General features: G+C 51.8%; 1 protein-coding gene across 1 annotated transcript; it reads right to left on the reverse strand.

Moving 5' to 3' along the window:
• Window positions 1–497: 497 nt before the first annotated feature.
• ttc34 (tetratricopeptide repeat domain 34) lies at window positions 498–17324 on the reverse strand. Its single transcript, XM_066691163.1, has 8 exons — window positions 17154–17324; window positions 13449–15248; window positions 13103–13325; window positions 9798–9990; window positions 8137–8303; window positions 5486–5759; window positions 5119–5333; window positions 498–3545 (listed from the first exon to the last, which is right to left on the reverse strand). Exons 2-8 carry the CDS (start codon window positions 15170–15172, stop codon window positions 3012–3014), a joined length of 3330 nt encoding a protein of 1109 aa, XP_066547260.1. The 5' UTR covers window positions 15173–15248; window positions 17154–17324; the 3' UTR covers window positions 498–3011.
• Window positions 17325–17729: the final 405 nt, after the last annotated feature.

Consider the following 17729-nt stretch of genomic DNA (forward strand, 5'->3'; position numbering starts at 1 on the left):
ATTCTGTGAGTCCGGTTCCTGTTGGTTTGAGACGTGCAGAGGGGAGACTCGTACAGATTGTTGCGTTCTTCGGGAGGGTAGGGAAGAGGGGAGACTTGCCTCACCAGGAAGCAAACTGAGCTCCGCCACCGCATATAAAACATATTCCTTTCAGAGGTGTGAATAAAAACGTGATTGGAAAAAAATAATAAAGCACTTCAGGCTCCACTGCTTGGTAGCGAACGTTTTGACTTCTTTTACGAGTGATAAGTGGGATGAATCCATCGCCGGTGAGAGGACGGGTTCGCCCCGGTACTTGTGTGTGATACACATGCTGGCGTGCGTCACGTGGAGCAGCAACTTGACACGAACCGAAAACGCCAGCAGGGACTCGGCAGATCTCAACACAAAGGGCAGAGCGAGCGGCAGAACGCACTGCTGCAAATGAGTTCATTAGCCCGAGAAAGTCACGGTGGCGGTGGTGGCATTGTGACTGACATTTTAATTATCATCAAGAATACATTAACCAAACATACAAACAATATTAACAACAGGGAGAAAAATAAATAAAAAGACCTCTGCCCTGCGGATAATGGACGGGTTTCGTCCAGCTTTTACAGCAACAGCTTCGGCAGTACGTAATTGCGGTTTAGTGGATCACAGCTTATGCAATTTCATAATTGTTTCCAGTCCCTCTAAGTAAAAGGTAATTACAGACTTTATTTGCAGATATGGCGCAGGACTCCAGCTGAACCAGAGACGATAATTTTGCGCTCAATCCCCTTTTCACAGTTTTTATTTTGGTTTTAAATATATATATATATATATAGTTTGTAAACACAAGCAGAAATAAATAAACAGATGATTGGAATCACACAAATGCACCAAATCTAAACATAGAAAAGTAACATTTCATCATATTTAAATACAAAGCCAAAGTAATACCCAAGGGTTCCCGAGCTTTACCTCCCACTGATGGAGGTTTCGCTTTCATTCTTCAACAAGAACCAGGAAAACAACCACCAGTTTTATTTAGTCACTAATTTAAAAAGAGGGAGCTCTGTTTAACACCACTTAAACGATTTTCTTGTCAAAAGGCAAAAGCAAAAGCCTAGTTTTAGTCTTGGGAAGGTTCTGTTGTCGTTTTGAAGTGCCGTCGTGTGGACTGAGCAGAAGACGTCTCCCTCTCTTGTCATTCTTGTTCCGTCCTCCGCGCCCTTATCAGTCCTTGCCTTCTTATCAGCATCAGCTGGTTGTCTGTCCTTTTTAGTTTGCATTGTGCAACCCGGGCTTCATTCCCCAGCCGTTCACCGAGACGAGCAGTGAATACCAATGCCGGCGGCCTCACAGATAAAGGCACAGTTCACAGGTCTGCTCCAGTGTGTTAAAACCCTTTATTGTTTCATACAGAAGCACGGCCTCTTCCCAGTTATGAGACATAAGGAATGGCACTGACCGGCTGGCCCCTGCCTAACCCCACCTGTGACCTCTTGCACTGTTTGTAAGATAACAGGACATGTGTAACAGGGGAACCCCGACTGCGCAGAGTGGAACGAGCTCCCCTGGTGTGTAACGCTCTGCGCGTTGTGTGAATCCATACAAAACAAGGAAGGAAAGGATAGGAGGAAGGAAAATGATCAAGGCATTACCAACACTAGCATGCCTTCCTCGCTTCCTGAGATAAGCACACCTAGTGAGGTGGAAAGAAGTCCTTTAATCAGTGAAACATGTGCGAAAACACTTGTCCTCGTCTTTGGGGAATGCTTCGACACGGGGTTATTACCTAGCGGAGTCCCAGCAATGTGTATTTGTGTAAACGGACCAGGACTTTAACACACAATGCTTATAGTTTGTTTTTGCATTTGAGGAATGTTTTTGTTCTCTGCCTTTGCGAACCAAGCGCTTTTTAGTGTCGTTTGGCGCTCAACAGTGAGATGTGATTGTGCTGCGGCGCAGCGGGGGTCGAAGGACGGGAAGGTCGATGATCCACAGATGGTGACCGCAGCATCGAGCACTGCTTGCTTCAGCTCTCTGCCCATGTTCTTTAACCTCCACGTAGTACCACTGTCTGTCGCCTGTTTTTCTGCCCAGATACGTGGCCGAACCCGCGGTTTGTTTTCCGAGAGCACCTCTCATTGTTTACCGGCGCAGCGAACAAGTAATTTAATAATTAGAGATTGATTAGCAGTGCAAAGTTGTATGGCTGGGAGATTGCCTGTGATTAACAGATGGAAAACAAGTTGAAAGCTTTTTCATTAGCTGTTCTTTTGGGGGGAATAGCTTCTCTTTTTCCAGAGATGGGTTTGCGAGGAGCTGCTAAAAGCTTGTCTTAGATTTCCCTGGCTCTGGGGCAGTGGGGGGGGAGTGAGTGGCAACAGCACCAATGGAGTCTGTCTCTACTTGGACAGTTTGACAGCCTTATAAGACCACCACCCCCCCGTGTCTATCTTACTGTACCATGCATTGCTTTAAAAAACAAGTTGAAAGGCCATGAAGGTGAACTTGAACAAAATCCATATTTGGGTCAGTGGCGTTTCTCTGCCACAACAGAGGGAATGTGTGACACACGCAGGACCGGCTCAGAGGGTAGAGGGATATGAAGTTGCTCTGTGGATTCCTCACGCTGCCTGGTGCAGTTTGCATGTCCAGCCACAAGGGGCGCTCTCCGATAGTCACCACTACGCAAGCTTAACCCGGTCAATTTCGCATATGATTTGTGCACTTTTAACTGGGTTTCACTGTGCTCCACTGCACTCTGCCATGAATGAGCCACTGGATACCACAGTAAACACGCCTTAGGAATGTTTCCCACGGCCTATGATGGTATTCCCGTGGCCCAGTGTGGTACAGCACAGTGTCAGCCCGCTTAACCCATAGGGAACCACTGCAGAACCATGGGGAAACCACAGCAGAAACCTGTTAAAAGTGCACTGATCCTATGCCACGTTTGTAAGGGTAAACGCTGCTCATGATTCGTGGCTTTCCTGGCAGCAGCCTGGCTCTGGATCAGTGCCAGGACTTGCCGCTCGGCCCTAGTTGACGATGCAGGAGCCCGTGGCGTCTCTTTTGATCCGGGCCCTCAGCCGGCGCAGCTCCACATGGCTGTCCTCCACCCTCAGCCCGTACTCCGAGAGACGCCAGGCCTCACCCAGTTGCCTCTCCCCGAAGCGCCGCAGGGCCCCCTGCAGGAAGCACTCGGCCACCCGGGGTCGGCCCAGCCCGGCCTCCACGCAGGCCAGAGCCTGGGCCTGGTGTAGGTCCAAAGCCTGGGCGAAGTCCTCCAGGCCGGGCTCCTCGCGTGAACACAGTAGCAGGCTGTGGCCCCGCCGGCACAGGTCCTCGGCCCACGCCCTGGGGTCCTCCCCCACGCCCGAGTGGCTCTGGATGACCCGGTCCAGGTCGGACACGGCGCGCTCGTGGAGCCCCAGGCGCGCCAGGCAGGCAGCTCGCTGGCGCAGGTACCGTGGCTTCCCCTCCCCCGCTGCCCGCACCGCCACGGTCAGCAGAGCCAGCACCGGCTCCCATTGGCCATGCTCCGACACACTGCCCGCCTCCTGCGCTGCTGCCTGTCAGTCGCAGAGAGAGAGAGAGACTTATTCATTAAGGGCTTTTCCCCAAGTCACTTTGACACGCTTCTGCACTGAATTAAATCCTAATGAAGGATAGCACTCGTAATTCACTGCAGATAGGGTTTCGTTTCGAGCTGCGGTGAGCGAGGGAGCAATCTCTCATTCATTTGGCAGCTTATTTCCCCGTCACTCTCATTAGAAGACATGTCAGTGGCTGTAGATTGGTGTTAACCCCTCGATGGATGGAGGCCAGTGTCACGATGAGGCTGGCACACAGCGGGGGGGCACAGTATCCTCAAAAAGATCCCACTAACAGATGACATATGCCATGTTTCTCAGAGAGACGGATTATCATGTAATGTTCAGTTCCTATACTCAATTGTCATTTGCTACTTTGTTAAAAATAGATATTTTTATGCTCCCCTAGAGTTGATAGAATGTTTTTAACAGCCTCCCAAAAGACTCGTGTGACTCCATTAGCGATACGCGGGTCCATTAGCTCTCAATTGTGTCTTCTAATCAGTCTGAACCGTTTCAGCGCTGTGTTTCCCAGGGAAGCACTGCATTCTGGGGACTTTCCCTCCTGCCCTGCGGAACTCACTGAGATACATGTTGCTTTATATACGGAAAAAGCTTTTAATTACTTTTATTTTGGTTAAACTGAATAAAGCACCGCAAGATCACATCATGTACTATATAAATGTACAACTGATGGATTCACTTGATTGCAGCCACATTAATTTGATTTCTGGACCCACAGGCTGCATGGAGGCAGTTTCATTAGGTGTGTTTCTGTTTAATGGGGAGGCTGTGTTAATGGGGTTACAGGTGTATCTGAGAGTAGCAGAGTTTTCCCTGAACACTGTGTTATATCCCGGCCAGTGTCCATTAACCACATTCCCTGCCTGCCAGCCCTCTGTGTGTGTGTGTGTGTGTGTGTGTGTGTGTGTGTGTGTGTGAGAGAGAGCGTGATTGTGTCCATGTGGGAGTGTCTGTCTACAGTTCGGGTGTGTGGGTGTTTTAGCTAGATGTGAGAGAAGCTCAGACTCTGTGTCGCGTGGGGGTGTGCAGGGCTGTGGGAAGCAAGTGCTCACATAGAAATAACTACTAATAAAACAGGCTCACTATGGAAGTGTTGATGTGGAAACTATGGTTGTACCATCGCGGTCGGGATACAGAACGTTCTGAGAGCGATGGCAGCTGTAGCTGAGGTTAAGGAGTCGTTCAGCGCCCGTTCAGCACAGTGTGTACGTGTGAAATAATGTTTACAGTGGTTCCTACTCCTGCAGATATAAACCACGGGCCGAATAAACTAGGTACTAGAGTTGCTGCATATTATAAACATGTTATAAATGTGGTATATTGGATACAGCAGTTGTGATTGACTTGCAACACTATAATCGTTGTTTATACTCGGCTGTGTGGAGTCTGTGTCCATTCCTGTGCTCGGAGTCCGGTCTGCGTTTAGTGCTGTGTTAAACACACCCTGTGTGGTGTCTGTGTTTGAAGGGCATGCTGTGCCCAGTCTGTGTTCAGCGCTGTGTTCAACGTGCTGCGCGGGGCATGTTACCTGCGCCAGGTGCTTTCGGTGCGCAGGGCTGAGCAGCGAGAGCAGGAAGTTGAGCGAGGAGGGCTCAGTCTGGGCGATCTGGCTCAGCCCCCTGGCCGCCCCCGCCGGGTTCCTCCGCCACATCTCCACCAGCCCCCACCGGGCTCGGGGCTCCGCCTCCCGGGGCTCCTGGCCGAAGACCTGGCGCAGATGTGCGGTGGCCGGCTTCATCGCCCCTGAAAGAGATGGACACGCCCTCACTGTAGAGTCTCCGCACTTGACCGATACTACACCACTACAACTGCCCCTTAGAGAGAGCATCAGTATGACACCCCCACCAGGGCAGAACACAGCGGGGCAGTTCATCCGGGTTTGCCTCCCTGCTCACCTTTGGCCAGCAGCGTATCCACATACAAGATGTGCCATCTGGGGTTCCTGCTGTCCACCTTCATCAGGGCTCCTCCAATCAGGAAAGCCTCGCTCAGTAGCTCCTCCCCACAGGGCACCGGATTGGCCGCCGTGATCTCCGAGAGGCCGGCCCTGCAGTGCTGGTGCAGCCAATCACAAACGAGCTTCCTGGCGGCCTCCTTCAGGGAGAGCACGTCCTGGGTGACGGCCGCGGCGTCCACCTGCAGCGCCGCCACGATGTCCTGAGTGCACTCCTGCCGGGGGTAGTGTCGGCCACGGTGAGTCGCCCAAAACATGCCCTTTTATTTGTATTAAACGTCTGTATTTTGATTTCTGTTTTCAGATGTGTGTATCACCCCCTTTGATTTCAATTCCTGTGTGATGAGTGCCAAGTATCTGGTGAAAACCGGTGCCTAACCAACCGCAATGCCTCTCACTTCCTAATTCTGTGTTTTATTCAGTTCCTATTTCACATTTAGTCTTAGTTTTAGTTTCATGTGAAAAGGGTTAGAATTAAAGTTCGATAATATTAATGTTTCCCCCACTTGGGTTCAGAATTTAGTCTCTCCTTCAAAAATCTAAAGAAAATAAAAGAACAATAGCACCGGCCACAGTTTTAACAGCATAACCACTTGACATAAAACATAAATCGGGTAAATTGTGTGACTTCGTATGCGTATTTTATATATTATTTGTGATTATTTTTTTTATGTGATAATTTAGTTTCTTTCATTCAATTTCAGTTTCAGTTTTTGGACCATTTGTAATTCAGTTTTTGTTAACTAAAAATACCTCACAGAAGACACTGATCGATGGGGGCTGGACAGAGGTATGGAGTGAAGGATAATGCATGACCAGGCCAGGCACTGCATCCGTTCTGTGCCGACACTAGCACCCCCAATACGACGAAAGGCCTGGGCCGAGACACACATCCCATCTCTGCTCTGCCTACTGCGCTGCAGAGAGACACACAGCTCCACAGATGAACGCCAGTCTCCCGTATCCTACCCCGTCCCTAAAGCCCCCCTTCGGCGAAGAGACCCCCAACAGCCACACAATGGCAATCGCGCTCCGAACTCGGCGGTGCTGGAGGTGTCTGTCGGAGCGATATTCAAGCCGCAGTCGCTCGGGCGTCACATTGTCGAACATCAGGGTTGTTTGGAAGTTCATTATCTCTTATTGTTCTGCCCGCGCTTCCCTGAAGCTTTTATTTAGTTCTCGCTCTCGCTCTGATTGTAGCAACCCTGTTATTAGTGCTGTCGCCACGATTATCGGCTGCCTGCAATATGGAGAGGATCGAGGCTCTCCTGCTTAACTATCCCCCCAGCTTCCAGAATAAATATATACACACACACAACCGGTTTGACATACACACACTTAGATAGTTAAATATAAAGTCTTACAACCAAACATTACCACAACTCCCACACACAACCTGAGATGTATTTTGTATGTGCTGCTATTATTATTATTATTATTATTTGATGTTACTGAAAATAAGTCGAATGCATGTTTGATTGCACAGAAACACATTTGAAAGACAAAAACCCCTACACAGATTACGACAAAGGTGCACAATTGTAACACATGCACACATGCGTCTGGAACGCCTGATATGACACAATGACAGGAACGGAGAAGAAAGCGTTACACCTGGGATAGGCGGTGCTGAAACGACCAATCAGAAGGTCGTGTGGGACTCTTCGCAAAGTTTTCAAACAGCGGCAGTGTGGACCGGAGTGTGATATCGTATTAATGTGGCCCTTTACCGCCTCTGCGTCTGGGACTCCCACACTGTCTCTCTCTGTCTCTTCAGTTTCAGTTTCTCTCTGTCTGTTTGTCTCCTTCAGCCTCTCTGTGCAGTCTGTCATCTCCCCGCTTCTCTGTCTCCACCAGTCCTGTCTCAGCAACGTTCCCCTTCTCGGTCTTAATTTCCCATTCTCTGTGCCCGTGTCTATGCTTTTCCCTCTTCTAATTTATTTCTCCAGTATCCCTGTCTACTCCTGTACTCTCTCATCTCTCCGGCAGGCCTGTCTGTCCTCTCTCTCTCTCTCACTTACTGTCTTTCCGAGTCAGAACAGATGTTCGCTTTTCTTTTGTCTGCTTCACCCACTTCATTTAACTTCACCTGTCCATCTTTCTGTTTTCTCCCCGTCTCTGTGCCCCCCGGTCCCCTCAAGTGACCTCTCCCCAGGCCTACGTGCTCAGGTTATCTCCCGGCTGGAGAAGCCACCTAATCCCTCTTATCTTAATGGCATCCCAGCGCTATCAGACACACTGTGGACAATCGAGACAGTTTATCTGAGCAGATATCGCTTTTCAATACAACTCGGCCAGCTCAACTCTCTCTCTTTCTCCCTCTATCTCTCACATACACCCTTTCATCACCGTACCGTCTCTACCTCTCTGTCGGGAGCCTCTATCTGTCAATCTGTTTGGTAATCCTATCCGTCTGCTTCACCTCCCTCTCTCTCTCTTCCTCTCGGCCCCGCGTCTCCTAGCGCCATTTTTACATCGTGTGTTGATGTATTTGCAGCTATCGATCAGGGGGCTTTTGTTTATAACTGAAAAGGCATCCACACCCTTGACTTTACTTATTTAAATTCGCGACTGGACATAGCGAGCGCGTACCTTCTGCTGCTGGAGCGTGAGGTAGGTGAAGCCCCTGCCGCACAGGGCCGCCACGTGCTCGGCGTGCTCCCGGAGGATGGCTGAGAAGTCAAAGATGGCCGTCCTGCGTTGGCCCAAGAGGGCGTAGCAGCGGGCCCTGGCCATCAGGGAGTCCACGGCCACGCCACCTGGACACAAGGGATCAGAGCGCACTGTCAGCACACAGCGACGCAGAGAGACGTGTGTGGGTCGACGGATGCAACAACACCGTTCGCCCACCAAGAGCTTTCCTTCCTTCCTTCCTTGACATGAAAGCACTGCACAAAAATATTAGTGCAGATACAGGTTCATTTTCTTGACGACTGGAAAAAACAAATGTAGGGAAAAAGTGGCACTCTACCGTCTCCCATATCGGGGCACTGGCATCAGAACTATGATTTGTGGGCCGGGTCACCTGTACGCTGCTGGTTTCGAACGCATGCTGAACTCAGGGACTCCTACACGGACACACAGACTTCCACTCTCTCTCACACGCCAGATCACACCCAGGACATGCACATCCGTTCACCCTCATCTCTCCATACCCTGCAGCACAATCGGGGTTTCTGCATGCTGACATGGCTGTGCACATAAAGATGCACCTACACAAACACACACACACACTTGCATCTTCTGGCATTGGTACAAATACAGAAACACACACACGCACGTTCACACACACACAATCGTAGTGTTCCTACACTAATAGCAATGGGAGCTGCTCCTCTTCGCTGGGTTACGAAACCCTCCCACAGAGCATCTTTCATTCCCTGACGTTAGAGAGACACGGGGCATTTAGTGTTATCTGCTCGGGAGACATTAAGGCAAATGATATACCGCCAGGCTTTTAGCCGTGGCAAGACGGAATTAAATACACACGGCTCAATTTGTCAGTTACAAAAGACAGACAAACAACAACACATAACAAGAGAACGGTGATTCCAGGAACTGTGGAGGGGCTGATTAACTAGCTGGGTAAACGCTTTATGGAGCAGGAAAAGAAGACTGATGGGCCAGGCTGTGGAGAGCGATTGATCTTAAATTCAATGAGCGCTTTCTCACGTTCCTCCACCTGCCTCCACGTGAACAGGCCGGGCTACTCAGACACTACTCGGTCAGCCCACAACACGACAGCAGGCAGAGAGAGAGTCTGAGGATCTCAACAGCAGTCCCCCCCTCTCCTTTTTCGAACAAGTATTGTTCCTAGCTGGACATAGGAGGTCAGAGGTCAGAGGTCGTCTAGGACAGTGACTAAATGGCTTACAGATCAGCATTGGCATGATTGGCGTTTTTCCATCTCATTGATTCAGACACATGTCAATGTATATGTGCGTGTTCTGTGTGAATACATATGAGCTCCGTAGTCATAGCTACCGACGTGTCCTAATTCTGTAACTATAGATGCTCGTCTATATGGTTGCATCCTCACCTCTTCACAGATTCGCAAAGCAGAGGGCCATCCCTTACTCTTCCCCTGTCATTCTGGTGTGTGTTTTGGGTAGAGAGTGAGAGACGCTTGACACTCGGACTGCAATGGCTAAGGTGGGGTGACAAAGCCATCAGACATCCTTTGCGCATTGATCCACCGGTGCCCGTCCCCCCGTCCTGCAGGCCTGTGCCCGTCCCCCCCGGCTCTGGCCCACCTGAGGCGATGATGGCGATGGAGAGGTAGGCCACGGCCTCCCTGACGCAGCCCTCGCCCCCCCGGCTCTCCAGGACGCGCGTGGCGGCGGTGTGGCAGTTCTCCTGGAGCAGCGCCCGGTCGGTGGGCTCGGCCACGGCCAGCAGGGGCAGCAGGCAGCTGGTATCTCCACACTGGGTCAGCTTCTTCAACAGCTGGGCATGGGGAGAGAGAGAGAGAGAGAGAGAGAGAGAGTGTGAACCCCAATACGTTCCACTCCAACGTGTCAGAGCTCGGTCCACTCCAGTGAGAGCGCCACTGTCCGACCCAGAGCAGGTCGATACAGTGCCCCCTCAGACCGAACACTGGCCTGAGCCTCCCTCGCTGTGGCGCTGAAGTGGCAGCTGAAGATGCTGCCCCGGGGGTTATCTCATTTTCAGCTTCTCCTCTCCTCTGCTCTCGCAGCCCATTAGCCGCTCGTGTAATCCACTTTGCAAGTGAAAGCAATTAGCTCTTTCACAACAACAGATAAAGCCGTCAGTGGGAGCATTAATCAAGCTGTGCCAAGACTGAAATCTGGGCCAGAGCGCGGGCCTGACTCTCTCTCTCTGTTTCTCCCCCCTCTTTTTAGCTCTTTCCCCCTCCCTCATCCCTGTCACTCTTTTCTGCACCGTTTCTGTATCTCTTTCTCTGTGGCCATTTATATTCCCATGTTTCAAGACTGTGTGTCTTTCTACTAATCTGTGTGGCAGGTGAAACATTTTAAGCCCCCACTGTAGCTCCTGCATTTAACCTCCTCTGAAACAAACAGACCGATTTAGTCTCTAGCAGAACAATCTAATGTTGATCTATACTAGTACTTCAGTATTGACTCTCCCAACATAAGGCGTGCATACATTTTTTGATTGATTTTTGTTTGGAATCTATGGATCTATACTCTGTTATTCCCTCCTTTAGTGAACACTGCCCTCTGCTGGAGACCAAACAGATTTCAGATTAGAAAATGACTCGTTCTCTTCTTCTTCTTTGGCGGACTCTCAGTAAAGGCCTTACACACAGGCAGGCGTCCATGTTGCACAACAGGGATCTATATACCAGGACAGACCATTACCCAGAAATCTTTGCAAGACATAATCCATTTCCAGCTGGCCATTTTAGCAGAATTCAATAAATCCATCGTCTCTCTGGCCCCAAAAGAGTGTGTTCCGTCTCACAACCTGTCGCCGCTGCTCTTTCAACAACAGACACACTTCGCCCTGACAGGACTGTGCAGTTATACACAACAAATGTCATCGGATTTCAATGTTTCATGTTACGATCTGATAAGGAACGAGGGAACAGCTTAGTTCCCACAGAGACGGTGCATGAACTGTCATCATGAAACACGGTTATCTTTTCAATCAGACAACAGTAGAGCAAGACCATGAATCTGGTGAAGCGATATGTCAGTCCCAGGACAGCATTAACACCGAGCCAGTACTGCCATACCCGTTACATTTCTCAGCCATCGACACAGGTTAGCGATCAACTGCAACTGCATGTTTTTGGCTTGGTGTACCCTGGTAAAGTGAGGGAAAAAAGTATTTGATCCCCTGCTGATTTTGTACGTTTGCCCACTGACAAAGAAATGATCAGTCTATAATTTTAATGTATGTATTTTAACAGTGAGAGACAGAGTAACAACAAAAAAATCCAGAAAAACGCATTTCAAAAAAGTTATAAATTGATTTGCATGTTAATGAGGGAAATAAGTATTTGATCCCCTATCAATCAGCAAGATTTCTGGCTCCCAGGTGTATTTTATACAGGTAACGAGCTGAGATTAGGAGCACTCTCTCAATCAGATTCCAAACTCTCCACCATGGCCAAGACCAAAGAGCTGTCCAAGGATGTCAGGGACAAGATTGTAGACCTGCACAAGGCTGGAATGGGCTACAAGCCCATCGCCAAGCAGCTTGGTGAGAAGGTGACAACAGTTGGTGCGATTATTCGCAAATGGAAGAAACACAAAATAACTGTCAGTCTCCCTCGGTCTGGGGCTCCATGCAAGATCTCACCTCGCGGAGTTTCAATGATCATGAGAACGGTGAGGAATCAGCCCAGAACTACACGGGAGGATCTTGTTAATGATCTCAAGGCAGCTGGGACCATAGTCACCAAGAAAACAATTGGTAACACACTACGCCGTGAAGGACTGAAATCCTGCAGCGCCCGCAAGGTCCCCCTGCTCAAGAAAGCACATGTACAGGCCCGTCTGAAGTTTGCCAATGAACATCTGAATGATTCAGAGGAGAACTGGGTGAAAGTGTTGTGGTCAGATGAGACCAAAATCGAGCTCTTTGGCATCAACTCAACTCGCCGTGTTTGGAGGAGGAGGAATGACCCCAAGAACACCATCCCCACCGTCAAACATGGAGGTGGAAACATTATGCTTTGGGGGTGTTTTTCTGCTAAGGGGACAGGACAACTGCACCGCATCAAAGGGACGATGGACGGGGCCATGTACCGTCAAATCTTGGGTGAGAACCTCCTTCCCTCAGCCAGGGCATTGAAAATGGGTATTCCAGCATGACAATGACCCAAAACATACAGCCAAGGCAACAAAGGAGTGGCTCAAGAAGAAGCACATTAAGGTCCTGGAGTGGCCTAGCCAGTCTCCAGACCTCAATCCCATAGAAAATCTGTGGAGGGAGCTGAAGGTTCGAGTTGCCAAACGTCAGCCTCGAAACCTTAATGACTTGGGGAGGATCTGCAAAGAGGAGTGGGACAAAATCCCTCCTGAGATGTGTGCAAACCTGGTGGCCAACTACAAGAAACGTCTGACCTCTGTGATTGCCAACAAGGGTTTTGCCACCAAGTACTAAGTCGAAGGGGTCAAATACTTATTTCCCTCATTAACATGCAAATCAATTTATAACTTTTTTGAAATGCGTTTTTCTGGATTTTTTTGTTGTTATTCTGTCTCTCACTGTTAAAATACACCTACCATTAAAATTATAGACTGATCATTTCTTTGTCAGTGGGCAAACATACAAAATCAGCAGGGGATCAAATACTTTTTTCCCTCACTGTATATGTACCACAGGAGTTTTGCACTTTTAAAATGGTTTTACTATGGTTGTGCCCAAGTCTGTGGTTTTATGGCCTTCACTACGCTTTACTGCACTCTATCATGAATAAACCATGGTCTTCCATAGTAAACATGTGGTCCAGTGTGGTAAAGCACAGAGAGGGCACGTTGAACACACAGGAAACTGTAAAACCATGTTAAATGTTTGCAGTTCCTGGGTGCTGGGTGTCAGGGTGTCTGGGCATCTGGGCACTGACCTGGTTGGCGTCGTACAGGAAGCCACGGTGCAGCTGCAGCAGGGCGAGGCGGGCGAGGACGGGCGCACGGGGGGCCGAGGGCCCGGTGGACAGTAGCAGGCGGTAGGCCTCCTCCACGCGCCCGAGCCGGTACAGTGCATCGGCGGCCAGGATCCGCGGGGCGTCGCAGTCTGGCTCCAGCTCCATCAGCAGCAGCGCCAGTGCGTGCACCCCCACTGCGGTCCTGGGGCACACGCAGGGAAAAAGTGAGTCAAGCAGAGACACACACGCACGCACGCATGCACACACAAGTGGGTACAGAAGCCCTGCATTACACAGCTTCCAGATGTGCGTTAACGAGCCCTACCCTTCCTTGGGCGAGGAGCAGCGGTCGTGCCCGAGCTGTCTGGAGCCCAGCTGATCACTCTGCTGCTGTGGGGAGGTGGTGGGGCCCCCCGGACCCTCCAGCATGGCCCTCCCCTGCTCCAGCAGCACGGTGCACAGCAACCCTCGCTGGTTCCAGGGCACCAGGCAGCGCACGGTGAGTGCCGCCTCCTGGGGCTGCAGCCGACTCGCCGTCAGGTAGTCCAGGGCGGCCAGGTAGTGGGCGTCCCCCAGCAGGCGCAGCAGCCCCCTGCCACACAGCGCCCGCACGCAGCTTGAGGGGTGGGGGGCGCTGTGCTCGATCACCGCCTGGAAGTCCTCCAGCGCGCCCTGCTGGTCATCCGAGAGGAGGCGCGCGAAGCCCCGCAGCACCTGCACTGTGTTCTGGTAGCTCTGCTGGGTCGGCGAGGCGGCGGCCAGCTGGCTGCAGATGGACAGAGCCTCCTTGGACTCCCCCCGAAGGAGCAGGCAGTCGGCCAGCCGCACGCGCAGCTCTCGGCCGCCCCCCCCTGGCTCCAGGTGGCACAGCGCCCGCAGCCCCGCGATCACAGGGTCCAGCAGCTCCACCCCGTGGGACGAGCGCAGGTCCGGACGCCCCAGGACGGCCTCCCTGTAGCCGCACAGCCCCCTCTCGGCCTGCTGTCGGAGCTGGGCCCGCGCTGAGGCCCCGGCGCCTCGATCCGAGAACATCTCCTGGAAGCGCAGCCGGGCAGCGGCGGGGTGCGTCCCGAAGGCCTCCCCCAGGTCCCGGCAGGACTCCACCGCCCGGCCCCCTGCGGAGAAGTGGGCAGCTGCTCGACCCACCAGTAGACCGGCCTTCCTCTCGGGCAGCAGCCAGTGGGCGACCGCCTTATCGCTCCCTGTGAGCGTCTCTGTATGCGCCTCCCGCTCCCCGAGGGCCAGGGAGTAAGCCTGGGCGCTCTCCTCAAACCTGCCAGCCTGGAACAGCGCCGCTGCCTGGAGCTCCTGCACGTGTGTGTCATCGGGGGCGATGGCTACCAAGAAATGAAGGTATTCAGAAGCGACCCCGGCTGACACCCCACTCTCCTTCAGCCCTCCATCCTGCCCTGTCTCGGTGATGTTGTCGGGGCTGCGCAGGGACAGCTGCTGCAAGAAGGCATCCACGATTCTTGGCAAGTGCTGCCCCTGCCTACACTTGACCAGCCTCACCGCCTCGGCCTGGTCTTCCTGGAAAGCCTGCAAGTAGAGTTCTAAGCCGTGGGGGCTCTGGGGCTGGGCGAGGAGGCAGGCGAGGGCACGGGTCAGCCGCAGGGCCAGGCGGGCAGAACCGTGCGCCTCCGGCTCTTGCTTCCCCTCCAGCAGAGCGGAGCAGCGCGTCGCCACCTCCTCGCAGCCCCGTCCGGCGCCCTGCAGGACAGACTCCATCTTGAAGAGCGACGCCGAGAGGTTGTTGGGGCTCAGCGTGGACAGGAACACCGCGGCCAGCCCTTTGTTCAAGCCGGACCCCTCTGCCAGATCCTGAGCTTCTCCCGACCCGCCCAGCCAGGCTTCCAGAGTGGAGATCACCCCCGTCAGCCTGTGCACACCCAGCCTCCGCATGTGCGACACGGTCACCCCGGCGTGGGCCCTGAACGCCGAGGTGTACACAGCGGTGGCCCTCCCCAGCTCGCCGGCCCCCAGGAGCTTGTCTCCCTCTCTGCACAGCTCAGGCACCCCGGCCCCCTGCTCTGAGGAGTGGGCAGCCATGGCCTCATCCGTGCCGCTGCTCAGCTCATGTCCTGGTGCAACAGCTGCTGCCCAGAACTCAGGAGAGGGTCTGCGTCTGTACAAAGAAAATAAAAGGTTGGAAAGGGTTGGGGGAGTATAGCAGTTCTTTACACAGAGATGTAGGTGGCTGGAACACATTTCCTTGTTTCTTTTTCATGACTGTGTGGTAGCTCTTATGAAACCATGATTTAATTTAGTATCATGATAAAATAAAACCCAGTCTGCCTCCAGCTTGTGGTCTCAAATCTCTCCTGAAGTTGTGTGCACATCCAGACACCGCGCAGAATGACTTGCCCTTTTAATTGACAGGAACACGACAGCCAGGGCATTATCTGGACAGCCAGAAGCAGACTGATTGTCAGCAGTGCGCCCCATTAAAGACGAAAGGAAGCAATGCGGCAATGCACTATAAAAAGTGGTTAGACTAATCAGTCGGACAGACGGGGACAGGGTCGATGCTAATTATGCGTGCCTGGCATTATAATCCACCTTTCCGCGCTGCTCGACGGGTGATAATGGTTATCGCATCCCCACACCCCGAGCTTGGCTACCTCCAGAGAGCATGCAGATGATTGCGGGTTGACACACCGCCACTCGCCGAGCAGCGCTCTGGTAATTGTGGAAAGACCAGTGTCTTCACTGCGCCCAGAGCCATTAAGATAAATGACCCTGACATCCTGCCGAGAGGGATGCGCAGAGACTAGGGGTCGGGTGTCCTGCGCCGTCAGATGACTGTAATGGGATATCAGCGTGGCAACGACGGACAGAGGGGATGCTTTTATTAGGATTAGTTTTGTATTAGTGCTGCTGTTTTTGAATGGTCTTGTGTCTTCAGGGTAGAATGTAAGAGTAAAAACAGCAAATGCAAAACATCTGCTGCCTCAAAACATACATGCATGGAAATATGCAAATAGATGAGGTGACTGAACGGAGAATGCAACAGTCTCGATTCAATTCCAAATACCCCCTGCAGGGCTTTAAAAGGCCCTGTCACATCTACATCATGAGGTTCACTGGCTGACCCTCACCTCCGACCTTCAGTTGCCACTTTATGCAGAGGCATTGTGCGATCTTAGTGGGAAGGGAGATGTATTGTTTTATTGTCCCCAAGCGAGTTGGTTGCAGTAATATGGGGTTATAAAAGTGGAAGGGAAGTGTAGCCAACAGTAATACATAACTAACAATGCAAACACAGACCTAGATCCGGGTTACAGTGGAGAACTGGACATTGTCGCATGCAATGGCAACTTAAAAAGCTACTGTTATTGTTTGGTTCTTTTTATCAATGACATCAGGTTGATAAACAGACACTGATAGAGAGAGGGGGCTGGTTTGCACTACACAAACAAAACGATTGTCATATTAGACCCAACTTGCACACAACTTGTTGCATTTCAGCCAAGTGTGAAATGAAAGGCATCCCCCACGACACAGCGCTTTATGTAACACCCTAAACAGAGCGTTGTTTGCACGGAGGGGAAATCCAGACTGGAGATGTAGAGAGAGATACGGGATGTGTGAGGAAGAGTAGGGCAATGCCAGGCTGCGGGGTGCGGGGTGCGGGCTGCGGGGTGCGGGGTGCGGGGTGCGGGCTGCGGGGTGCGGGGTGCGGGCTCCGGGGTGCGGGGTGCGGGGTGCGGGGTGCTGCGGCGGACAGCTCCGGGGTGCATGCTCTATCCCACATCGACATCCGCGAACAAACGCGATCAATGTGCACGCTTGTCTGTGTGCATTTCGTTTTCTGTTCAGTCGCACTGCGCACTGTCGCCGTGTAATAGACCCGCAACAGCTACCTGGCACCGCAGGCACTTTCCTGCTTTCATGCACGCACTTTATCATCGCTGTCGCTGGTGAATGGGAGCTAGTGTATTTTGGTAATGCAATACGTGGCCCCCATAGCCGGAGCCATTTAAGCCAACAGTCCAAGAAGGGAATGAAGTGTTAGAAATTAAAGACTTACTTTCTAAAGAGAAGTTTTACTTTTGCACCAGTTTCCCCCTCGTTTGTCTTGCGTCGACAGCCGGAGTTTGCAGTGAAACAGACAGCTGCCCAGCCGAGCCGCAGGTCCCTCACTCGGACGTTCAGCTCCGGGAGGAAGCGGGCGGACCGGCTCACTGGGTTGCTTGGGAAACACCAAACACTACAGCCCCCCCGGTCCTCCGTGAGCAGCTTCAGCTCAATGCAGCGCCATCACACAGCTGCCCCTAGCGAGAGGGCTGGACTTGTCCATGCACCTCATAGATGACATTGAATCACTCGTTGCATTGTGGTTCTCCGCAGTTTATTTAATATCAGCTGACCCCGCGTCTCATTCAAGTGTTCAAACCATTTAACTCTCACACACACACCATGCATTGACAGTGATGGGCTGTCACTTTGAACAGGTCCCAGCCAGAGAAAATGGTCCCCCTTCTACAGGAAAGTTCAGCTTTTGGAAATATAGAGATAGTGTTATATATTAAAAAAAAATCACAGGAGAAGTTGAAAATGATCCAATTCAAAGAAACAGACCCTACGCAGAGGATGAGTGTAGGAC

Source organism: Amia ocellicauda, chromosome 18, assembly GCF_036373705.1.
Source record: "Amia ocellicauda isolate fAmiCal2 chromosome 18, fAmiCal2.hap1, whole genome shotgun sequence".
Classification (NCBI taxonomy): domain Eukaryota; kingdom Metazoa; phylum Chordata; class Actinopteri; order Amiiformes; family Amiidae; genus Amia; species Amia ocellicauda.